General features: G+C 42.7%; 2 protein-coding genes across 2 annotated transcripts in view; one reads left to right on the top strand and one right to left on the bottom strand.

Annotated features, from left to right (window-relative positions):
* Window positions 1–20588, bottom strand: part of ARR3 (arrestin 3) — a 63467-nt gene extending 42879 nt beyond the window's left edge. The window contains exon 1 of the mRNA XM_073637878.1: window positions 20537–20588. The gene's annotated coding sequence lies outside the window, so the exon portion shown is untranslated. The remainder of the gene's footprint in view (window positions 1–20536) is intronic.
* Window positions 20589–23840: 3252 nt separating this feature from the next.
* The window catches only part of LOC141153177 (phosphatidylinositol 3,4,5-trisphosphate 5-phosphatase 2A-like), a 124232-nt gene continuing 121355 nt past the window's right edge, over window positions 23841–26717 (top strand). Inside the window, exons 1-2 of the mRNA XM_073637877.1 lie at window positions 23841–23975; window positions 26424–26582. Of these exons, the coding sequence (XP_073493978.1) occupies window positions 26449–26582 (134 nt within the window). The 5' untranslated portion in view covers window positions 23841–23975; window positions 26424–26448. The remainder of the gene's footprint in view (window positions 23976–26423; window positions 26583–26717) is intronic.

Below are 26717 nucleotides of genomic sequence, written 5' to 3'. Positions count from 1 at the left end.
CTCCAGACCTGCACCATCAGGTCCAAGAGCTAGCTAAAAGCGTTGCTGCGCTAACCCGAACTGTGCAGTCTTTACAGGTTTCCACTCCAGGGAAGATCCAGCTGGCATCCGGACCAGAGGACATCCCGTGGCGTCGACCAAGGAGGACCCCACCGGCCAGAGGAAGACCCAGCGACCGATACAACGAGGACGGACAACCCATCTGCCGCCGCTGCAATCAACCCGGACATATGGCAAGGTACTGTCCTTTAAACTGGCACAACCTGGGGTAGAGGGCCAACCCCCAGGAAAAAGATCACCAGGCCCATCGAACTGGCGCGACAAATATGTGGGAGGACGTCCAGTCTTGCCTGTGGTACTGGATGGCATTCCTATGAGTGCCCTACTGGACACCGGGTCACAGGTCACCACCATCCCGTACGTGCTCTTCAAGCAGTACTGGAATGACTCGGATATAACCCGCTACCCTGACGACGACTTGAGTATCATTGCCAGCAATGGTCAACCCGTGCCGCAGATCGGATTTAAAGAATGACCATTAAAATCGGTAGAGTCGAACTGGCAGCACAGGGACTGATCATTGTGGACATTGACAAGCGCGAGAGTCACCCAAAGATAACTCTAGGAACTAATGTGATTGAAAATTGTCTTGCAGAGGTGATTTTCATTTTACAGCAGGTTGCCAAGAACGCCAGCTCCGGCCAGCAGCGAGTGCTCCAGAAAGAGATCCGGGCACTGATGCGACGGCAACAAGTGGAACTCTCCGGCGGTGAGATTGGTAGCGTAAGAATGTGTGACCCTTTCCCTATTGCCATACCCCCGAAAAGTGAAATGATGATTTGGTGCCGGGCAGCTATTGGTCTGAGAGGTAGAGATTACCAGGCCATGGTAGAGCCAGTCTACTCAGACAGTAGGCCCACCATTTTGACAGCCCGGGGGGTAGTTGATGTACGCCATGGGAGGGTGCCCGTTCGCATAATAAATATCGGGAAAAGGGAAGTATGCCTGCCCCGGTATGCTACGCTAGCCAAATTATATACTATCAACCAAAATTCTATACAGTCTGTGGAACCCTTGCCTCCATCTCATCCGGAGGAAGGTAACGGCTCTGAGAAAATAATGGAGGATTGGTGTCAGCAACTACATTTGGGTACTGACTCCACTCCCTCCCACCAGAAACAGGGAGTCTACCGGGTGGTTCAAGAGTACGAGAGAGTGTTTAGTAAACACCCGTTAGACTTCGGGCGAGTCAAGGGGGTAGAACACCACATCCCCACGGGAGACCATCCTCCCATAAAAGAGAGGTATCGGCCCGTACCCCCTGCACACTACCAACACGGCAAGGGGATGCTTAGAGACATGAAGGAGGCTGGGGTAATCAGGGATAGCTGTAGCCCCTGGGCAGCTCCACTAGTCTTGGTCAAAAAGAAAGACAACACCATGAGAATGTGTGTAGATTACCGGAAAATTAACCGTATCACACACAAAGATGCGTACCCCTTACCAAGAATAGAGGAGTCTTTGGCTGCTTTAAAATCTGCTAACTTCTTCTCCACCTTGGATCTCACTAGCGGGTACTGGCAGGTTCCTGTAGCAGAGGCTGATCGGGAGAAGACCGCATTCACCACCCCGATGGGACTTAGCGAGTTTACCTGCATGCCGTTTGGACTCTGCAACGCACCAGGAACCTTCCAGCGATTGATGGAGTGCTGTCTGGGACACCGGAACTTTGAGACGGTCCTGTTATACCTGGACGATGTCATCGTCTACTCCAAGACCTACGAGGACCACCTGAAGCACCTGGCGGAAGTGTTTGAAGCTCTGGCAAGTTACGGCCTAAAGGTGAAACCTTCCAAGTGTCACCTCCTGAAGCCAAAGGTGCAGTACCTGGGACACGTGGTGAGTGCTGACGGAGTGGCTCCCGACCCTGATAAGATCACCGCAATTAAGGAATGGCCAAGCCCCTCCAGCGTAAAGGAAGTGAGGCAGTTCCTCGGGTTGGTAGGCTACTACCGAAGGTTCATTCCCGGTTTCACCAAAAAGGCAGCTCCTATGCAGGACCTCCTGATAGGCCAGTCCAGGAAGGCCAAGAACCAGAAGCCGCCCTTCAGATGGGAGAAGTTGGAAGAAGAGTCCTTCCGCCAGCTGAAGATGGCCCTCACGGGGGATGAAATCCTGGCGTACCCTGATTACAGCCAGCCCTTTATCCTCTACACCGACGCCAGTAACATCGGGCTAGGAGCCGTACTATCCCAGATCCAGCAGGGGAAAGAACGGGTAATTGCTTACGCCAGCCGAAAACTGCGACCCACCGAAAGAAACCCTGAGAATTACAGCTCATTTAAGCTAGAGTTCCTGGCAGTGGTGTGGGCAGTCACCGAACGCTTTAAGCACTACCTCGCTTCTTCCCGGTTCTCCGTGTACACGGATAACAACCCGTTGACACACCTGGACACTGCAAGACTCGGTGCCCTAGAGCAGAGGTGGATGGCCCGCTTGTCCAACTATGAGTTTACAATCAAATACCGGGCAGGACGCTCCAATACCAACGCAGACGCCCTGTCCAGGATGCCAAACCTACCGGACGTAGGGGAAGATTCAGAGGAACTGGAAGAAGTTGAGCTCGCCACGTTCCACCGTAATGGGACTATCCAGTATTCCCACCGTGTAAGAAGTAAGCAAACCGCTACGTTCAACCCCTTACCTCATTACAACTGGGTGGAGACGCAAGACAGTGACCCTGCCGTCCGTCTGGTAAAGGAGATGCTGACTCGGCCAGATGCACGCCTTGATCCAGACGCTCCGGAGGAAGCCAAGCAACTGTGGGCTGAGAAGAGTCGACTGTTCCTTTACAAGGGAAAGCTGTGCCGCAGAATGGTTAACTCCCGGACGCATGAACTAATCTGGCAAGTAGTGGTGCCAAGAAGAGACGCAGCTATGGTGATGGAGGCATACCACGACGGAGCTGGGCATTTCGGATGGAAGAAGCTGGAGTTCCTGCTGCGCGGGCGGTTCCATTGGGTAGGCATGAGAGGAACCATCGAGAGGTGGTGCAGAGACTGTGGCCCATGCAACTTAAGAAGGAGGGACCGTGCCAGCCAGAAGACTCCCCTGCGGTCCATCATCACCAGACAGCCGTTGGAACTGGTAGCCTTGGATCATGTAAAACTGACCCCAAGCAGAAGTGGCTACGTCTACGCGTTAACCATCGTGGATCACTACTCCCGGTTCTTGGTTGTCGTCCCCGTCAAGGACTTAACGGCTCACACAGCAGCTAGAGCCTTCCAGCAGCACTTCTTCCGTCCGCATGGATACCCGGAGCAGGTGCTGACGGACCAGGGGCCTGACTTTGAAGCGGAGGTCTTCCAGGAGTTCTGCACCCTGTATGGATGCCGGAAGATAAGAACAACACCCTATCACCCGCAAACTAATGGACTTTGTGAGAAAATGAACCAGGTGGTGATAGATCTCCTGAAAACATTGCCCCTGGAGGAACGCAGTCTGTGGCCTGAGAAGCTGCCCGACCTGGTGGACCTATACAACCACATCCCTGTAGGTTCCACCAACTGTACCCCGGCTTACCTAATGAGGGCAAGACCTGGTAAGCTTCCTGTTGATCTGGAGATGGGAGTCCTGACACCCGAGGACACTTCACCAGAAGCCCACTGGGACACAGAGAGGCAGCAGCAATACCGAAAAGTACAGGAGAGCGTGGAGCGTAGTCTCTGTCAAGCTAGGGAAAGACAAGAGAAAACCTACAACCAGTATGCTCCCGCTGTTCCCCTGGTGCCCGGAGAGCAGGTCTTGAAGAGGAAAAGACGGCTCCACAAGTTGGACGACCAATGGGAGAAGGACCCGTACACCGTACTGCCCTCAAGCCACGACAACCCAAAGGTCTGTACAATCAGTAAAGACGGAGGGGAAACCACAGCCATTGTATCCCGGGATCACCTAAAGAAGTGTCCCGAACAGCTACGGAACCCTGAAAAGGAACAAGAGGACCCTCGACCCATAGAGGAAAGGGAAGATATGGTCAGTACTGTGCTCGGAGACTTCCCTCGGTCTTGGACTCAAGTCAATGGTGCTGTTGTGGTACCCGTCCTCACGTTCCTCCAACCAGCATCCCAAGTGCCTACGGAGACACAGGTAGAACTGGAAGAACAGCCGGTCCAGGAGGCAGAAGGCCCTACACAAGCAGACCAGGAAAATCAACCCTCTGCTTATAGTGAGCCTGCCATACCCCTAGTGAGCCAAAGAGTCCGTAGACGGCTGCCCAGTTTACCCTTGACAGCTCCTATACCCGGTAGCTCAGGACCAATCAACCAGCTCCGTAGGTCCACTAGGGTCACTAGAGGCCAGCTGCCCATACGGTGGAGGATCTAAATGTTCAAGCTATTTTATTAATGTTTACCTGTTTATTGTTGCTTGTGTATAATTATGTGTTTCTAGTTATTTATAGGAGTCTTTGGTGGATTTACCGGGAATCCTTTGTGCATATAGTTGGAGCGTAACCCAGGACGGACTGAAAGACTGTTAAGGACAGACCCCTACCTGGTTACGTCTCCCTGTGTTGGTGAAATGGACACCCTTGTTTTCCTCAAAAGTTACACCCGGTTGCGGACACGCCGTGACCACCTTATGTGTTGTCTCTATCAGAATGTTATTGTTTACACCTTGTTATGTTTACAAAAGTATGTTTAGTCCCGGAGTACTAAATTTCACTAGGGGGGAATGTGGCACCCCAGGGGTCTGGTCTCCACAGTAATAGCAATGTTATGTCTGAGAGCAGGTGGGAGGTCTCTTGGTCAGGAATCCTATGCATGCCACACCTCCTGCCCAGTCCTGGGAGGGGAAGAACTTCCCCTATATAAAACTGGGGCTGAGGCAGGGTTAGAGAGAAGAAGAGTAGAGAAGAAGAGTAGAGAAGAAGAGGAGCAGCTTAGGAAAGAAAGATCAGGAGCTCAGTGGGAGCAGTGCTAAAAGGAATCAGGGGCTGGCAGCTGAAGAGCTCGCCCTGATTGAAGAGTTACACCGGACCCGGAGTCCGAGGCTGTGGGGATTAACCCTGACCCAGCAGCAGAAACCGACCGGCAGGGGATTTCAGGTCCTCTGGCCAAGAAACCCGAAGGCACGGTCACACGCGTGGGACCAGCACCGCCGTCGTGGAGCGGAAGCCACTAGAAGGCCCCGAGTCACCGGCCATACGGGTGAGCACCACACGGTACACTCAGGGACGTGGGCTACCTTTACCCGCCTCTAGCAAGGAAGCCAGAAGAGTACAATTAGTTGGGGAGGCCTACAACTCCGCCTGGCCAAGGGGGATCCCATCTGCTCAAGGACTGACCAGGCCCCGACCGCTAGCCAGTACTCCGGGAGGGTCTATCTTTGTCACCAGTAAAGACCCTGAACTACACCGCATCGTCTCTGAGTGGTTCCTGCTACCCCCATCATCCACGTCGGCTGCCCTGAGGCCATCCCCTCCCGTTGGGGGTTATACCATCCACACTGCACCATCCTTCCACCGGCCTCAGCAGTCTGCCCTGCAGTGGCAGCTCCATAGCTGCATTCAACGGGTGGCGTAGTCGTCCTACATCTACTGCTAATATACCGCCACTTAGTCTGACTCCCTGGGCACGGACCGGGTCATCGCCACGAGACTACTACCCCTATCCGATCCGGCTCCGGGTAGGCTCCCGCGTGCGCAACGCTGCACGACTCAGGCCCAGGGGCGCGTCAATACATGCTTCAGATCAGTGGATAGTTTTTTTTCTGCTTTGGGGCTATTATATGATGATCCTGACCGTGTCGCATCAGCTGAGACTGAGTTAAGACGTTTGAGACAGGGATCAGGTAATGTGGAAAAATATTGTACTCATTTCCGTCGTTGGTCTACTCAAACAGGGTGGAACGATTCTGCTCTGAAAAGTCTATTTCTTGCTGGGCTCAATGAAAGGGTTAAAGACCTGCTAATTGCTTATCCTACGCCTGAAGATTTGCAACAGGCTATGCAATTAGCTATACGGGTGGATAGGAGACTGCGTGCAAGGGTTAATGAGAGCAAATCCTCTGCTATGTCAGTTTCTGGTTATGAGAATGTGTGTACTAACAGTGGTGAACCGATGGAGATTGGATCGGTGGCACCTCGCTCTCAAGAAAAAGACCATAGATTTTCTGAAGGCTTGTGTTTCTATTGCGGAAAATCTGGTCATTTGATTAAAGGCTGTGAGCTTCGTATGAAGAAAGAAAAAAAAATGGTCAGTCATGCTCGTATTGCCTGTTTAAATTCCAAGGGTATATTTTTAGCTGCTTCCACGATTGCTCAGGAAAAATTAATGGAATTTCGGGTGTTTGTTGATTGTGGGTCTACTCTGAATGTAATTGATGGGGGATTCTTGGAAAGACTCAATTTAAAACCCGAACCTTTATCATCCCCCATTGCTGTGGTTTCTGTGGATGGTTCCCCTTTGAAGAATATTACTCTCAAGGTCTGTGAATTTCCTCTCACTATTAATGGTGTTCACCATGAGAAATTGGATTTGGTAGTTTTGAATAACTTGCCTTCTCCAGTAATATTGGGATTGCCCTGGTTAAAATTTCACAATCCTGTACTGGATTGGTCTACCAGTGAAATTAAATCCTGGAGCCATAAATGTTATGACAAGTGTTGTAACGGGCGTATTGCAGCTTTGGATAGGGGAGAATTGCCTGTTCCTATTCAGGATTTTTGGAGAGTTTTTTCTGAGAAGGAATCGCAGGTTTTGTCTCCCCATAGAGACTATGATTGTTCTATTGAATTTGTCCCTGGAGCGACTCTTCCTAAAAGTCGTTTATTTAACCTTACTATTCCTGAGAGGAAGGCTTTGGAGGAATACATACAGACAAGTTTGGCCGCCGGTCACATTAGGCCCTCTAAGTCTCCTGTGGCGGTTGGATTTTTTTTTGTAAAAAAAAAGGACGGCGGTTTACGTCCTTGTCTGGATTTTCGTGAGATTAACAAAATTACTGTACGCAATCCTTACCCACTGCCATTGATTCCTGATCTGTTTAACCAGTTAATGGGGGCCAAGTGGTTCTCTAAAATTGACCTTAAGGGGGCATACAATCTGTTGCGCATGAAGGAGGGTGACGAATGGAAGACTGCTTTTAACACTCCTGTGGGTCATTTTGAGAATCTGGTTATGCCTTTTGGTCTTACTAATGCTCCTGCATTTTTTCAGAATCTTATTAATGACATCCTTAGACCTTTGATCGGCAAAAATGTGGTTGTGTATTTGGATGACATTTTGATTTATTCGCCGGATCTGGAGTCTCATTGGCGGAGCGTACGTAAGGTATTACAGTTATTAATGGACAATTCGCTTTTTGCTAAGCTGGAGAAATGTGAGTTCGCTGTACAGAGAATTAGTTTTTTGGGTTACATTATCTCCAGCGAAGGTTTTGAGATGGACCCGGTTAAAGTTCAAGCTGTACAGGAATGGCCTAGGCCTATTGGTTTGAAATCGATACAGAGGTTTTTAGGTTTCGCCAATTATTACAGAAAATTCATAAAAAATTTTTCTAGTATTGTCAAACCTCTGACCGATCTCACCAGGAAAGGTGCTGATGCGGTTCAGTGGTCTTCTGAGGCCATTGAAGCTTTTGTGTATCTCAAGGAGAGGTTCACCTCTGCTCCCATCCTTATACAGCCTGATGTGACTAAGCCGTTTTTGGTTGAGGTTGATGCTTCCTCTGTGGGGGTTGGCGCAGTATTGTCTCAGGATAACGGGGATGGATTACATCCCTGTGCCTTTTTTCAAAAAATTTTTCGGAGACTGAACTGAATTACGATATTGGTAATCGGGAATTATTGGCTATTAAACTCGCATTTGAACACTGGCGCCACTTCTTGGAAGGTGCGGAATTTCCCGTTCAGGTTCTTACGGATCATAAAAATCTGATATATCTTGATGCTGCCAAGCGCCTGAATGCCCGTCAGGCTAGGTGGGCACTGTTTTTCTCGCGGTTTAATTTCTCCGTTACTTACATCCCTGGTACTAAGAATGCCTTGTCTCGCAGTTTTTCTCCCATAGTCGGTGCTGAGAAAGAGGAGAACATTTTACAAGAAGGTGTTGTGATAGCTGCTTTGGACTCCGTTTTGGAAGATGAGATTCTTAAAGCACAGGAGAATGCCCCATCTAACACTCCTCATGGGAGGTTGTTTGTGCCTGGGACCTTTAGGAGAGATTTGTTTGTTGAGTGTCACGAATCTCGGTTGGCAGGTCATCCCGGAATCTCTGAGACCAAGAGACTGGTGAGTCGCAGTTTTTGGTGGCCTGGATGGCAGAAGGAAGTCATTAAGTGGGTGCGTCAATGTACTATATGTGCTAGATCTAAGTCCTCACATACTCCTGCTGCGGGGTTGCTTTGTCCTTTGGAGGTTCCCAGTGCTCCTTGGACACATTTGGCTATGGACTTTATAACTGACCTTCCCCCCTCTGAGGGTTTTACTGTCATCTGGGTGGTCGTGGACCGTTTTAGCAAGATGTGTCACTTGGTTCCCTTCGTCAAACTGCCCTGCGCTAAAACTCTTGCTAAGGCCTTTGTCAAGGAAATTGTCAGACTTCATGGCGTTCCTACTGACATTGTTTCTGATAGGGGTCCTCAGTTCGTGGCTCGTTTTTGGCATGCCTTTTGTGACAGGTTGGGAGTTCATTTGTCGTTCTCGTCCGGATATCATCCTGAATCTAATGGCCAGACAGAAAGGAAAAACCAGGATGTTGAGCAGTTCTTGCGTTGTTTTGTGGCAGACAATCAAGAGGGGTGGTCTGAGTTTCTGCCACTTGCTGAATTTGCTCTTAACAACCATACATCTTCTTCTGCTGGTTGTTCGCCTTTTTTTTGTTGTTCTGGGAGACATCCGTCGTTTGGGTCGTTCTCCAAGTTGGGATCTGCCGTGCCTGAGGAGGAGAATTTTTCCGGTGATTTAGAGAGAGTTTGGACGGATGTGCGTGGTAATCTTCAGGAGGCCAACAGAAAATCTAAAGACTACTTTGATAGGAAACGACAGGAGGTTTTGTTCGCTGTTGGTGACATGGTTTGGTTGTCCTCTAGGAATCTGCGGTTGAGGATTCCTTCTAAGAAATTGGGTCCCAAGTTTGTAGGGCCCTTTAAGGTGCTTCAGGTTGTCAACCAATCTGCTGTTAGGTTGGAGGTTCCTACCTCCTGGAGAATTAATCCGGTATTTCATGTCTCTCTGTTGAAAAAAGCGGTTGTATCGGATTGTGACGCCTCTGCCTCTGTTCCTCCGGTGGTGGAGGACGGGGAATATGAAATTTCTCGCATCCTTAACTCTAGACGGTATAGAGGTAGTTTGCAGTATCTTGTGGCCTGGAAAGGTTTCGGACCCGAGGATAACTCTTGGGTGAGGTCGGATGATGTTTCCGCGTCCAGACTTATCAGAGCGTTTCACAGGAGATTTCCTGATAAGCCTGGTCCTAGGGGATCCGGAGGATCCTCTTAGAAGGGGGGGTACTGTTAGAACCTTGCTCTTAGGTTTTTTCCTTTGCTGGTCACATGACCTTGTTGGCCTATTTAATCCTGCTCCGCCCTTCTGGCTTTGCTGGACTTCATTGAATAACTACTTTTTAGCTAGCCTGTGCTCTGTATCTACTCTGTAAGTTTGCTTGGTCTACGGACCTCTGTGTTCTTTATATTTTGTTTGTTCGTCTGTCTGCTACTATTTCTGTTAGGAGGTGTCCCATTTTCCTCCCAGTCCTTAGTACTTGTAGGGATTCCTTCCCCACATCTATAGGTCTCCGTACAGACTAGCTTAGGACTTTAGCAGGTCTGATCGCAGGATCAGGTCCCCTGTTACATCGTAGGGATCAAGCTGAGTTCTATCGTAGGGACAGATCTCCTCTCTTTCCTTAGCTCTGGTAGCAGAACATAACAAGTATGTTCTCTGGTTTCATGTTCGTGTCCGGCGTTTTCCTTCCCATCCCCTCTTCTTCTAGTTTAACGCCCACCTGATGAGTGTTGCGAGTCTCCTGGCGAATGTGTGTTTCCCGGGTTTGTTGAGGTGTAGTCCGTCTCTGGCAAGGAGTCCGTCATAGAGGTAATTCACACCGTGGTCCAGGAATCCAAATCCTTGTTGTCTGCACCATCGTCTCAGCCAGTTGTTCACATAAAGGATCCTGTTCCATCTCCTGACGCCATGCCCATCTACTGGAAGGATAGAAGAAAAAACTACCTGCGCATCCAGTTCTCTTACTTACTTCCCCAATGCTTCAAAGTCCTTGCAGATTGTCGGTAGGTACTTCCTTGCCGTGTCATTGGTGCCAACATGTATCAGAAGAAATGGGTGGACATCCTTGGAACTGATGAGCTTCGGTATCCTATCGGTAACATCCTTGATCTTCGCACCTGGGAGGCAGCATACTTCTCTTGCGGTTATGTCCGGTCTGCAGATAGCTGCTTCTGTTCCTCTCAGTAGTGAGTCTCCCACCACCACCACTCTTCTTCCCTTCTTGGCTGTCCTTTTTCTTGTCGCTTCTGGGTGTTTCTGGGTGCTCTTTTCTTCTTTGCTTGCTGGTAGTGCCTCATCCTTAGGAGTGCCATCTTCGTCCTCCACAAGTCCTTGGAATCTGTTTCTCAGTTGTGTGGTTGGTGGTGTCTCCATGGTCTTCTTGCTTCTTTTGGTCACTTGCCTCCACTTGTCTGCCTCTGGAGGTTCTCTGACGCTTCCTTCACTTTCCGTGACCAGTAGTGACGCTTCTGTTCTGTCCAGGAAGTCTTCATTTTCCTTGATGAGTTTTAATGTCGCAATTCTTTCTTCCAGTCCCCGCACCTTTTCTTCTAAAAGAGCCAGTAGTCTACACTTCTGGCAGGTGAAGTTGGTTAATATACGAGTTTCACTTTTTGTATTGAAGAACAGAAATAAATTAACTGTTTGATGATATTTTAATTTTGTGAGAAGCACCTGTATGTAATCAATTTGCATAACAATGTAAATGTTGGCGATATAGAAATAAAAATTATTATTATGACCTGCTCTTCATGAAATAAATATGATGTATATGTCAAAAGGAATAGCTGACCTCTTGCCTTAAAGGGAATCTGTCACCACTTTGGAGTTATCAGACCTCTACTATGGGCATACAGGGTATAGAAAAGTACAGTGGGGAAAAAAAGTATTTAGTCAGCTACCAATTGTGCAAGTTCTCCCACTTAAAAAGATGAGAGAGGCCTGTAATTGACATCATAGGTAGACCTCAACTATGAGAGACAAAATGAGAAAACAAATCCTGAAAATTACATTGTCTGATTTGGAAAGAATTTTTTTTCAAATTTTGGTGGAAAATAAGTATTTTGTCAATTACAAAAGTTCATCTCAATACTTTGTTATATATCCTTTGTTGGCAATGACAGAGGTCAAACGTTTTCTGTAAGTCTTCACAGGGGTGACACACACTGTTTGCTGGTATGTTGGCCCATTCCTCCATGCAGATCTCCTCTAGAGCAGTGATGTTTTGGGGCTGTCGCTGGACAACACGGACTTTCAACTCCTTCCAAAGGTTTTCTATAGGGTTTAGATCTGGAGACTGGCTTGGCCACTCCAGGACCTTGAAATGCTTCTTACGAAGCCACTTCTTTGTTGCCCTGGCGGTGTGCTTGGGATCATTGTCATGCTGAAAGGCCCAGCCATGTTTCATCTTCAATGCCCTTGCTGATGGAAGGAGTTTTGCACTCAAAATCTCATGATACATGGCCCCATTCATTCTTTCATGTACATGGATCAGTCACTTGGCAGAGAAACAGCCCCAAAGCATTATGTTGCCACCCCCATGCATCACAGTAGGTATGGTGTTCTTTGGATGCAACGCAGCATTCCTTCTCCTCCAAACACTCCGAGTTGTGTTTCTACCAAACCGTTCTACTTTGGTTTCATCTGACCATATGACATTCTCCCAATACTCTTCAGGATCATCCAAATGCTCTCTAGCAAACTTCAGATGGGCCCGGACATGTAATGGCTTAAGCAGGGGGACACGTCTGTCACTGCATGATCTGAGTCCCTGGCGGCGTAGTGTGTTGCTGATGGTAGCCTGTGTAACATTGGTTCCAGCTCTGTGCAGGTCATTCACTAGGTCCCCCCGTGTGGTTCTGGGATTTTTGCTCACCGTTCTTGAAATCATTTTGACCCCACGGGGTCAGATCCTGTGTGGAGCCCCAGATCGAGGGAGATTATCAGTGGTCTTGTATGTCTTCCATTTTCTAATTATTTCTCCCACAGCTGATTTCTTCACACCAAGCTGCTTGCCTATTTCATATTCAGTGTTCCCAGCCTGGTGCAGGGCTACAATTTTGTTTCTGGTGTCCTTCGACAGCTCTTTGGTCTTCACCATAGTGGAGTTTGGAGAGTGACTGTTTGAGGTTGTGGACAGGTGTCTTTTATACTGATAACAAGTTCAAACAGGTGCCAGTACTACAGGTAATGAGTGGAGGAAAGAGGAGCCTCTTAAAGAAGAAGTTACAGGTCTGTGAGAGCCAGAAATCTTGCTTGTTTGTAATTGACCAAATACTTATTTTCCACCAAAATTTTAAAAAAATTTCTTTCCAAATCAGACAATGTGATTTTCAGGATTTGTTTTCTCATTTTGTCTCTCATAGTTGAGGTCTACCTATGATGTCAATTACAGGCCTCTTTCATCTTTTTAAGTGGGAGAACTTGCACAATTGGTGTCTGACTAAATACTTTTTTTCCCCACTGTAAATCTATACATACCTGTATAGCCCATAGTAGAGGTTTGATTGCAGAGAAAAGTGCTTTAATCAATTCTACTTTGCACAGGCTTGGCGTCCAGGGGACACCAAGCAATCCCCGCCTGTATGCTTAATTATCATGTTCCCCACCTGCCCTGCACTTTACAGGGCCCTGTGACATGCATTGTGCTCCCTGACTTTCCGGGCATGCGCAAAGCACCGTTCACATAGAGCGCGCTTTGCTTCATCCAGGTCCCGTCTGCCGGTGCACTGCGCTGCAGGGTTCTATTGCGCAGGCGCCGAGAAGTGAAAATGACTCCCCGGCGCTTACGCAATAGAAACCTGCGGCGCAGTGCACCGCCACAGTGAACATGCTTTTCTCTGCAATCAAACCTCTGCTATGGGACATACAGGTATGTATAGATTTACTTTTCTATACCCTGTATGGCCATAGTAGAGGTCTGATAACTCAAAAGTGGTGACAGATTCCCTTTAACATCTGGCCCATATTGCAGAGCAGAGTCTGACCTACTATTTTTGAAGCACTCTTAGCAGTTACCTCTGTCTACACACATGCTGATAGATGCATTTCTTGCCAACACCTCTTAATATACCCTTCTCCCTATTCCTTGCTATGCCAGTGCCACAGGGCAGCGCTCAGTGCCTCAATGCTATCTCTACATCAGCGTCAGTTTCTGCCTAAGCCAACATTGATGTGGGACTCCCCCTTCTCTTGAGCGGAAGTTAGTAAACTTATTTTCCTGGAAACAGGAATGCTATAAATGTTCAGTTACAATTCTGTTTTCAACATAAAGCTTATGCTAGTAACTCAAAGCCCCAAAATTCATGGCTATAGGGGTCACATATTTGTACAGACAGAACAGAAAGTACAGAGACTGGCAAGATGCTACAAGATTTAGGAGACTGATTTAAGATATTTCTTTGCGAACAAAAGATAAAAGTTGGTAACTACTTAAATATAAGGATGCGAAAAACAGAATACAGATTGTAAGACACAGCAAACACACACTATGACGGCAGTGACTACATTATGGGATTGTAAAAGGAAGGAGAAATACACTGTACAGTAGAGGGCAATACTATGCTGATTTTCTGTAACCAGACGCCACTAGACGACACTTGTAGGAATAATTAATCTGCACTAGATCTGTACTAAATGACTCTAGAGAAATCAACAGAAATAATAAACTAAAAGTAAGTAACAATTTCCTGCCAAGTTAAAAAAAACTGTTAAAAATTTAGCAGCATGATGGAATCCACAGGGGCTCTAGCAATGTGACAGATCGAGAGGATGGTCACAGGATGTGCCCCCCACTGCAGCAGAAGTAATAACTAGTCATGAGCGCAAGTGCTCGTTACGCAAATTTGCAGAGGGTGCTCGGAGTATTGCGGTTGTTCGAGTCCCCGCGACCACATGTTTTGCAGCTGTTAGACAGTCACAAAACATGCAGGGATTTCCTGACAAACACTTGCAATCCCCGCATGTTTTGTGGCTGTCTAACAGCCGCGAAACATACGGTCGCGGGGACTCGAACATGTCACTCGAGCACCCACGATACTCGATGCATACCCGAGCACCCTAGGCAAACTCCAGTAACGAGCACTTGCGCTCATCACTAGTAATAACAGTTTTGTGAAATGTGATAATAATGCAAAACAATGGTTGTTGTATAAATCATTGGACAAACGGGAATAATACAGTAATAATAAATATTTTATCCCAATGTGATTACCAGGAAGTATGAGAAGAGAACAGAATATTAAGGCCTGGGACATTCTGTGACTAAGTTTCTTAAAGGAAGAAGTGGTATACAGTACTCCAAAAATGTGGGAAGGTGCCCGAGTAGGGTTCCCACCCATAAGGCGGCGTGCACACATTCCGTTTTTGTTATGTTTTTTTTCAGTGCAGATTTGTCACAAAACCTGAAGGGTATCCTGATGCCAGAAAAGTGAATGAGAATCCTAAAGTCTCATGCACATGTTGCTTATCTGTGACTTACAAATTTAAATCTGCAGCATGTCAATTTTTTCATAGATTTTGCTGCAGATTTCACCCATACTAATGAGTGGAGAAAAATCTGCACTAAAAACGCAAGTAAAAAACGCGCATTTTTGCCTCAGCTTTTTTCCGCCAAGGGGTACAGATATTTCTGCACCAAATACTTAACATGTGCACATACCTTAATAATAGTGATAGATGTAAAACTCAGCACCCAGATAGGATATGATAAATAGAAGATGCGATCACATTGCATACAGCGACGGATTTTGCGCCCTCCATAGTGCTACTTTCATGTTTTGATCACTCCACGCAATTTGTTTCATTCGGATGAAGATCCAGATATAGGACCGAAACATTAATATTATCTGGATCCACTGGATTGTTTGAATACATTTCTTCTGTTGATCATATCCTATCTGAGTGCCGAGTTTTACATCTATCTAAATTTCTAAAATCTTTCCTTCACATGGGTTTTTGGCTTTCCAAAATTAAAGGACTATCCTTTGAAATGGCCATCAAAATTCAATAGGTTTTGGAGAAGTCTGACTAACGTTAAGCCCGTTGATCAGATTTTTGAAGGCGTTATGGCAACCCAGCATGCACGACTCTCCCTTCATTGGTTATACAGATCCATATTCCACAGCTCTGCACTTTTAGCGGTGGCTGTGCTTGGCATCGCATTACAGCTTGGTCCCTTTCACTTGAATAAAACAAAACTGTAATACCAGGTACAACTGCTACTAAGAGTATGGAGTTTTGCCTTGTAAACAAAAAAAAATTATATGGCATCAGATCAGCATGTGTACAGAGACTTGGACAAAGACTTGGACTACCATCAATCTAATTTGGATGCATACAAAGGCATTTTAGATATTTGGACTGGTGTTCACCATAACGAGGTATAAGTGTCACTCATAAAAAATTTAAATGACCAATGGCTGTTTTATTGGCTGTTTAAAAAGCGGTAGATCCACTGGTGATTCCCCGGAAAATCATGTTGGATTCTTCTAAGAAATATTGCAAGGTCCCTATTTCTATTACTATTGTTATTATTATTAAAGGTGTATAAAGAAATCTTTATAGCGATGTGATTTGTTACACTCAGCCTATTAAGAGGACAAATTATACTATACCACAGAGAGGATGTCACGGTTAGCAATTTGGACTTTGACGTTCAAGAAGTTGATATGGAGAAACTTCACTGTTTCAAAATACCGTTACCCAAACTTTCTCAATCATGGATGATAAGCAAAGTATAGAACTTGTGGCAAAAGTGGCAGAAAGTTGAGTCCAGTATGAGTCACTGATGTAGTCTTTATTTTATGTATTGTACGCTGTATGTAGGTGTTGTGTTTGAGTAATTATGGTAAGTGTGAATGACTGTGTGTTACTATTTTTTTTGTGAAACGTGGTTGTGGGCGCACGGTTGAGCACTATGGTTGGACAATATGTTGCCTTGATCTATCAGATCAAAATACTATGTATGGATCAAAAATTGCAGTAAGTAGTTTTACACCTTAAAGCCTAATTCTACTTTCAAAACTACGGTACATTTTGTTAATATAATAAGAATAACTTTAGGGGCCCATGGCACTTCGTAAGCTTGTCCAAAAGTTGAATTTTCAGATATGCTCTGAATTCACTGTTAGAAAAATGTATTCACCCAGGTACAATGTCAACTAAATCAAGGTATTTCTTTATTCTTATCTTGCAGCAAGTGGACAATGCATTGGTCATAAGCATTTTCTAACTTATTGTACATCACCGGACTTTTTATACTCTTAGAATTCAATAGAGCCACTCAGATATACTTGTCTATTTCTTATTGATTAATATCTATTTGCGTAATTGACTTCTCACAATGTTAGTTATCATACAAAAAATATTTGAAGCGTAGACACTGTATTGAACTGTCTTCCCCGAATGCGCCTGCTTATCTAACCCACAAGTCTTGTATAAATCCAGGGTCGCAGTCTCAGTCTCTCTATCCCAGAAACAGGTGTTTGATAAGTACAAATCTACAAACATTATTTTATCCCTATTATGAGAACATCTCTTGGAAATACATGTTGCTATAACTTTTAACTCTTGATTTTCCCAACAATATAGATATATAGAATTGTCTTACTGATAATCCAAACAAGGTATAAAATATTAACCATAACAACACGCACATAATTTCAGCCAAATTTTTGTTCTGCCAACCACTATCTTCCATAATTTTTCCCATCTGCATGCATTCCCTATAAGCCAGAGTGCAGTAGGCGAATAAGCTGCCGCCTGACACTTCTTACTTCACTTCTGGGCAGCAAAGGACCATGAATTTTAATGTCCAGCATGCTCAATCTTTGTTTCCTTCAGATATTTCCCACGTAAATAGTTTTTCAGTAGATCCCGCTGATTTTTAGCTGGCATCACTCTTGCACACTTTGCAATATATTAGTGATAGTTTTTCATTACATCAACAATTGTTCACAATAGGAAAAAAAAACAGATAATGACAAAACGGATGAAAACGAAGGCATTGAGCAAAGGATCAAGACAAGTAGACACATTAAATACACCAGAAAGAGAATTTTACATTTTGACTTGGTTTTCGATTAGGTTCTTAGTTGGGTGGTTAATCTGAAGCATGTTATGTATATAAGAACCACACTAAAAAGACAAAAGAGGAAAACCGAACAAAAGGTCAAAGAAACATAGGATACATAGGTGGATAAGATAAAATACCTTTATTAAACATTGACGAAGGACTCGTTCTGAAACGCGCATCGGGGTGTGCGCCGCACTATTCCATTGTACCATACAGGTAATTCCTCCATTACTACTATAATTACAAGTGGTTATAAGTGTACATGTTTGCTGTATTATGGTGTACCCTTGTGCTATTTAGAGTTTGCAGCATGTCTGCATGCATTGCACTCTGTCTATGACAAATCTTTCTGGTGTATGCACTCCCTGGTCAATTCACAGGGTGTCTATTTTAATAGTAGTAGTATATGACAGCACACATATTTGAGTGGTAGGTGAACCCATTGTGTTTTTTTATTCTGGTTAGCCACTTGGTTAACAGATCACATCAAAGCATTGTGCAAATTGCCTCTTCAGAGAAAAAGAGGACTTGAACTCTATAGCGCCACCTATTGGAAGCAGCAATCCTACAAGTCACAATGAACACATCACATCACAATCAGCAAAGCATTGTACACTCCACAATATTGATGGCTTTGTGTCACTCTTTATATATTGAAATATGCGTTTGTGAGATTTTTCTTTCCTGTATGGTCCCTGATTCACTGTTTTTATAATATTCTGTATTGGTTTTATGAAGTGCGGCCATTCTTCTCTGGTAGTGCCACCAGATAATAAAGGCATTTTGTCTTTTCCACCTATGTCCCCTATGTTTCTGAATGGTCTGCCATTCTTTCCAAGCAAATATATATCACTATTGCACTACAGGGTTTATTCCTCTTATTCAAGTTGATATATATGATTTGCTGTGTTCAATTAGTGTTCTCTCTAATATAAGAACCAAACTAGAGTTGTAAAGTACACATTTTGCAGTAAAACAACCAGATGTTCAGATATATATGATCAAAACCAGTTTAGTTTAACATTTCTTTCGGGCAACTAAAGTCGCTGGGTCCATTAACTTTGTCTTCTCTTTTCAGATGAGCTTCCATTTAGTAAATACAAGTGACCAGTAATACTTGGTAAGGAGCTGACACACTTATTTACATGAAATTATGATGACTTTTTGTTGTCTGTGTCCATATAGATCTGTATGCCCAGTCAGTACATGTATTTTGACCCAAGGAATAGTCTTAGGACTAAATTGCTCTCATTTATGGCAATTGCATCTTGATAAACTGCAATTTCTCACTCTACCAAAGCAACAATTGTGATGTCCCTCTATTATAGAACCATCGTCTAATGTTACTGCATAGCCACAGCCTTAAAATAAAGAATATACGTCATTTCTCCAACTACATACACAATTTAATTCAGGAAAAACTGTTAAAAAAAGTTACTCAGATCCAAAATCTGACACAAAAACATCCACTTAACAGAAAACATACATAGAAACAGGGGACGTTGCTGTAGGCAAAATCTTTATAAATAACTCTTATTTCTTCTCTGTTATTTCTTATTCTTTAGTCATTATCGGCTGGCCATTTAACACTACAATTCTCCCAGAATCAGGTGACTACAAGTATCCACGATTCCTACTGCATTAGAAATAATTGTCAAGGGAAGGATTTGGTCATAGACCGTTCCAGGAATTTAATAATACTGTAAAACTCTCATTACCTCATCATGATGACTGTATGGTGGACAGTATAGCATAACATATGTATAGAGTGCTTTTTTGTATTCTTTCAGTTTCCAGATCTAAAATAAATGTGACTTTGTAGAGCATAAGTAAAATGTAATGATCTCGGTACAAAAACAAAAATCACAATTGTAAGATCATGAAGAACTCTAGAAAGGGGCAAAGGCGCACCCTAGGGCATTACCGTTTAAACAGAACACCACTGATGGGGTGGTTGCGGTCACTTAGTGGAGTTGTGTGAAGGCACAACACCTATTTAAGCACGAATATCTGCTGCTGCCCCTTGGTTCGAGGAGATATATCGAAGAATGGAGAGAATCACGTTATGCGGGCTGCGCTGTGGAAAATGAGGAGCCTTGGAGCTCCAAACCGGACAGGCACCTTTCTCAAGGTCAAAAAACCAAATGACGTGATTCCATTCTGGTACATTGTAAGGTCATGGCTCTTACCATACGTAAAAGCTGGACAGTTCAGATGGGGGATGGGAAAATATTGATGCTTTTTAACTTTTCAAGAATTTAGCAAATGACAAGGATGAAAAATAGCAAATGACAAGGATGAAAAATAGCAAATGGCAAGGATGAAAAATAGTGGCTCCTCAGTCTTATCAAGCTTAGGTATTCACTTAAAACTAACACAACTGAAGATATCTATATATTGGACATATTATTATAGGATGAAATGTATTGATAAAGAAAATTATACTCAGAACAGTTGAACAAAAAAGTCCGACCAGCATCAATAAAGATGGATGATATCCCACAAATAATAAGTGTTTGCGCCTCCGGACCGAGAGATAGCTTTCATGGAAAAAGTCCCTTCTCTACCACCCAGGGTTGTCAAGCATCCATAAGTTCCAGAACAAAAAGAAAATCTGTAATAATAGGGCATTTTTCTTCTGGTGTTCGTAAAAAAAATTTGAAGCATTTGTGATATTTTTTTCTATTAGTATGATGTTATTATCATCATTTTACAGTTTACAGTCAAGGCGGCGAAAGTGATTAGATCTGTATATTTCGCTATAGACATGTATCAATATTTCATTATTTTTTATGGCACCCATTGTGTCTGTAAAAAATGTCAGCAGTCCATGATTTTTGGATAGGTTGTCCAGAAAATAATAAAAAAAAGGTTGCTTACTATACTACCAACCACTTCAACTCAATGGCTTGGAGCCACTCTCAGTGGCATCATGCACAATATAAGAAAGTGTGGACAATGTATACTGTACACTCACTGTTTAAGGACATTTACATCTATTCCTTATATTCCAATGTAAGTGACATGTGCAAAATCTAAAAGAGTACAAATTATTTAACAGTTAAAATTAACAGATACAAACCTATAACTGATAAGTTATATCAGTCATAAACCCAACCTTAAGTCAATGCTATGCGGACAATTATGGGTACAATTGCTATAAAATATGCACTCCTTACCTGAAATTGGATTGGTAGTGTGTTTTGCGGCTTACGGATATTATCTGCTATTGACATCCTACCTGCCTTCTCTTTATATACTTCAGATTCGCAATCTCTAAGAATGGGAGGGGTAATCTAAATCCTATTAGCTGACGAATCCCGTGAAGCAGTAGTAAGTCGTAACAGTAATTTATAAATAAATTTCCGAAGAAGCTTAAGCTTCAGGGGATTACAAGATGAGGGGGGAGAAATACTACTTAACCTTTTGGTCTAGAGTTGAACATATTGGAATCAGCTATCAAGAATTATATGGTCACATAAGCAGTGTTGTGGAGGTTGGTGCACGTAGAACAACACACCATCCATCTGCAAATCCCAACATGTGACAAAAGGTTGAGACTTGGGGCATTCCTATTTAGTCTATTAGATGGAGCTTTATAGATGCATCCTGGCCGTGTATGAATTTTACGATTCTCCTTATTTTTACATAAGATTACTATGTACAGGTGCAGCATCTGAAACAACGGATACTGGAGCCTGTGATAGCATTTCTTCTGCGGTATTGCTATCAGTGTGTCAAGAGTGGGAGAAGAGGGTTGCATTGACAATCCAACACAATGGGCAGCACTTTGAACACATTTTATAAGTGGTCATAAACTTGTAAAAAACTCATGAAAGAATAAAGTTATGTTAAAACCAAGCACACCATTGTTTTTCTTATGAAATGCTCAATAAGTTTGATGTGTCACATGACCCTCTTCCCATTGAAAAAAATAAAGTTGGATCCAAAATGTCCGACTTCAAAATGGCCACCATGGTTACCATCCATATACTAATGTGCCACAAACAGGAAGTTGATATCACCAAACATTCCCATTTAATTTAGGTGCATCCATATAAATGGCCCACCCTGTATAATAACCTAAACACACTATCAGTATTATAATTAAAGGTATAATGAAACTGATAGTGAGAATGCCTGAAGGTGGGAAGGTTTTTTGGATCAGGTTAAGGGCACTTTCACACAGTCCCGCTTTAGATTAGAATACCTGGCCCAACCACCTGAGCTAACTGCCTCATATATGGCTATGAAGTGGCCCAGCTGTTGGGCCAAGTATTTCGGTCCGAGCATGGACCGTGTTTCATAGACATGTGAAATTAGCCGTATTGATTATGTCATCACCTGAGTAAATCTTTATATTTCCATTATTTCCAGATTTGGGTCTTCCAAAAGACAAATCTGTTTCTAAAGCCACACATACAGTACAGTATACAGACAATATGAATGGCTGAACGTTCCAGCAGTGAAAGTTGTTGGGAGATCCTGCAATTTTGAGAGGTTGAAATCTAAACCTAACGTCTTACAATGTATCCTGTCAATGAGATGACCTCAGCCAAGAGTAACAAGGAAATAAATAAAAAAAATACAGTACAGTACATTGATTTTTCCTGCAAATCTGTATACATGTTGTCCATCAGTTGGGCAGTAATTTCAACATGACAGATCAACTTTAACCATCAAAAATGGTTGTCACACCTTGTATTTGTGAATAAGTTATGCTAAGTATCACAAACACGCAGCTCGCGGGTCTCATGCGGCCCCTGAGGCTACATTCTGCACCTGAGATTCTGAGACCAGGGATATAACCGCAACCAGGCACAGGGAGGAAGAAGGCCCAACAACGCCAACACCTTTTTCAGCTGAATCTGTGTTCTTGGATGCACATTCAGTATAATTTATTGCAGTGCAGACAGCCAGTAGCTCTCTACACTGCAATACCTATACATGTCACCATCTCATTAGAGGCCGGTAGCTGAAGTCATCGTGCATGTTTGGGCGATGCATGATGTCACTACCATGCATAGCTCTACCCCTTCCCTGCGTCGGATATGTCAGTGGAAGAGTACACTGCTTCGTGAGCATGGGGGCAGGTGGGAGGAATTCTTTTTTTTAAATTGCAAAATGTGGCTAGTGTTCTTGTTTTCGAAAACACCTGGGAAACGTTCATGTTGCCTCGTGAAGGCCTCTTCATGGCGTTGGCCACGTTGTCTCCAGACAAAAGCAGGACTCATCCTTGAAGAGGATAGTCCTGCATTGCAGCCTCCATTGCCGTCTTGAGCTGTACCATGATCGCCTTTGAGAGCGGTGGCTTGAGGTCAATGGAACAACTGTAGCTGGACATCTGGCTTGTAGCCCAATCTCATGCAAATGCCTTCTCATAGTTTGTGTAGACACCATTTGACAACTTAGGCTTGATATGTGATATCTAGTTTCACTTGCATTGTGGGATAGATCACCATGTGTTATTTTTCAAATCTGATGAGACCACAGGCAACACCCTGAAGAGGCCATCACAAGGGAACTTCACACCGGTCCTACTTCGGAGATTATGGTGTGGGGTGGCATAATGTACGTAGCCAGATCCCTCGAGTTTTCATTCCAAGTACACTAACAGCTTGGCATTACATTGACCTGATCTATTGTTAAAAATTATTAAGAATATTGCAGAACTGTAAATCAACCCATTCTCAAAAACTGTGACACCAAACAAGAAGTTTCTGTGAATTATATAAAAATACCCCCACTGCTTTACAGCTTTACCAGTTCCAAATGGACCAGTGGTGATTTCATGGTTCCATCAATATTCATAATAGTCTAAGTATAAGGAATATCAAAGAAATCTTAAGACTATGATGTAACTGATAGAAAGTCCACCTGTTAATAAAACTATATATACTAATTAGGACTGAGTGGTCGAAGCTCCTATAATACTGGGGATTTTCCATTAACGGTGTGTATAGTAAAACTGTAAAGCAGGGTATATAAGGATGGGATAGACAGATGGGAATTGAACCTATCTGACACGCCAACAACGTGACCAGGACCTACGCTACTCTCATTCTCATTCACTGGGTGTTGGTGCAATCCTCCAACCCAAGGACTATGGGACCAGGTGATTGCTTATTTACTTCTGTGTTTGTTATCCTTCCATTGTATCTTTTGATATTTTGTGTGTTTCTTTGTATCTTACCCCTAAGTAAACTGTATCTGTTCACTCAACTGTTTGTCAATGTCTTTATTTTCTCAATCCTCGATTCTCCACTAAAACGAGTGAAAAGAAAGACACAAAAAAACTCCTATGAAGTCTCAACTTCAGTTTGTCAGTAGAAAGGGTAATACAGTCCACCCTATTTGCCTCCTGTGTTTGCTGTGTACCAGATTAGTCTATTTTTGTGCATCTTTGCCTTGCGTGTCATCACGTGTCATTAAGTAACTCCCTCATCTAAGAGCTATGTAACTGCACAGCGTTCATGCTTTAGCTAAAGCCACAGGTCTGTGGGTTATGAGACGCCTTATGGTTTCCTTCCGACTCAATCCTCCTTAATACCATGCTTTAACTGCAATACAAGCAGTGGAGTACATTTACTTTACAGCTGTAAACCAATACTATAACAGGTGAGCATTTTTCCAAACTTCCCAACATTACATTAGCTGCAGCCATTGATACACTGCAAGTCAGTGATATGGCTAATGGATTATTGTATCTACGTATGTTATATTAGAAAACACATCTACCATTCATGTGTCTGATGTTACATAAGGAATTGAATGACGGCATTGGCCCCCGCTGTGGCAGTGCAGTGTTTCATGCTTGCAAATACAAGAGGACGAGAACTGCAAGCGCTAAGATGTATCCCATACATTAGATATCACTTACGTACCTATATACTATAGTGCTGCTCTTTAGAATTTACTGGGATAGGTGGCTCATACTTATCAAACTGTTTATGCCCATAGGGGCACAGTATATCACAAAGTTTTCTTTTTCTTAAGAAGAACACTTGCAAGGTATTCAGTTTACACTATATATGTGTGTGTATATATATATATATATATATATATATATATATATATATATATAGTAACAAATAAATATTTCCAGGCCAATGAGTCACTGACATAGTAATTAGCCATGACATCTACAATAACAGCAAAAAGAAAACTTTGATGCGTGGATGTTTTTATGTGTATTACCATTTCTTAAGGACTGTATTAAAAGTGTAACAAGAAAATAAATCAATTCCCAAAACAGAACAACATATATACGAAATATAATAAAGATGTGATTTCAATAATTTCAGGTTGATATTGAAGAAAGTGCTGTCATTTTACCAACTCCTTTTTATCTCCTTTACAAATATCACTGCATAAAAATATAAACTGATCTAGACAAAATCAAGCAACATAATAATAGTTACAATAACCATAAGAATAGTAGTAATAATAGTAATAAATATCCATGCGGACCTAAAACAAGATAGATATATATTTATCTCTCATCCAGAGTAAGGTATTAGGGTAAGGTTATATGTGCTCAGAGAGCATGTACTGACCTAAGTGTAGAGGTATGTTCTCACTAAGCGTAATTTCTGTATGGAAAAATCTTCTTTGTACAATAGCAGCGAAAATCTAAAGTGGAAACTGACCGCTGTAGTGGATTTGAATTGCAAATGTAAATGTGTGGAAAATCTGTAGCAGAAATGGCAATTTTTTTCCCCTAATATTACTTTAGAAAAAAATGTTTTTTTCTTGCAAAAATTACAAATAATTATAAAAATAGAAGAAAATACAGCAGCTGCACACTGTTATAGAGACATGGTAAATCACTTTGAGGATTGTTCCTAGAATGAATCCATCATCTTCTGTACTATACAGGTAGCAGGGTGGTCAGCTTTAATTGTCTTTTCTAGATGGGGAGTAAAGAGCTGTGTAATCTTGTATTTTTTCGTATTATATTTACTAACACTTTACTTATAACTAGCAGTGAAGACGAGTCAGTAAAAAAAAATTAGGATTCTTATATATAGGAGTTTAGGGAATAACACTTGACTATATTCACTGGTAATCTACAATACAGTTAGTAAAAACTCCATTAAGATCTTGAAGGCTAGATACAGATAAGGTTCATAAGTCAAGAGTCCAAGGGGCCTCTGTGGGGGCCCATACTTCATACATGTAGTCTATGTACACAGAATATCCATAATCTTACATGAGTATATCTCCATAACTAAGGTTCAGATTTCCACTGAAAGTAACTTAAAAAGTTTCAGCACTGAAAGTTCAAAATCAAGAACAAAAAAATTGCAGAAATAAACATAAAAAAAGTAGGATTGAAGTTATTATTTATAACATCTTCTAAATAATTATTAAACTATCTGACTATAATTTATCTATAGATTTTTAGATTTAATTATTTAATAATGTTATATGTTTCTCAGCCAGTATTCAATTTATGCCCAAAAACCCTAGCAGTAGATTTACTCATATCCTTTATTTTATGCTTCCATTTTTCAAAGAACCTTTTAAGCAGAACAACAGCTAATAAAATGTTTTACATGAAATTGACCTTCATATTAATTATGGACATGCACAGATCAGGGTTCGGTAATGTTTATACTGGGGTTATCAATTACATATCTATTCTATTGGAAGAAAGAGATCACATTGTACCATTAAAATAACATTCTCATGATTATATTAATTGGCTTGAAAATGTCATAAATAGATTCAGATTCACAATAATAATAATAATGGTAATAATTTTAGTGGTGTTGCATGTCAAATTCTATAATCAGGGAAAGCATCTAAACAATTGTCTTGATAAATATATGAAAGAGATGTGCATTTCAATATGTATATATACTGTATATATATATATATATATATATATATATATATATATATATATAGCCTGGATCTTCAAACCATAAGAAAATAAACACTGTTTATCAATTGGAAGTACCTACCAGTAAGCCTGAATTTAGCTTTCATGTTATGTCACATTTAGAAAACTGTGATAATGTTATATAATATTTTCAAATTTTACTTTTTTTTATTTTAAAGCCTTTTTTTAGAGCCCATAGAGAGCATGTGTGAATGTTGGTACCATGCAGAATTAAGCCAAATGTATGCAGAACAGTTGCTGACCCGTGATGGACGAGATGGAGCCTTTCTTGTGCGGCAGAGTGAATCTGTCAGTGGGGCATTTGCCATCTGCCTTATGTGAGTGATTATTTACATTGTTTTAGTCCTTCTTTTATATTTCTTCTTTATGTTCTAATAGTGGATATAAGGCTTTCAGCTAATGGCCAATGCATTTATGTCAGGCTTGAGCTGCTCACAGACTCGGAGAACTTG

Source organism: Phyllobates terribilis, unplaced genomic scaffold, assembly GCF_046119375.1.
Source record: "Phyllobates terribilis strain yellow unplaced genomic scaffold, ASM4611937v1 Scaffold_7__3_contigs__length_470593459, whole genome shotgun sequence".
Taxonomy (NCBI): Eukaryota; Metazoa; Chordata; class Amphibia; order Anura; family Dendrobatidae; genus Phyllobates; species Phyllobates terribilis.
The sequence above is the reverse complement of the archived record's forward strand: the minus strand, read 5'-3'. Positions and strand labels throughout refer to the sequence as shown.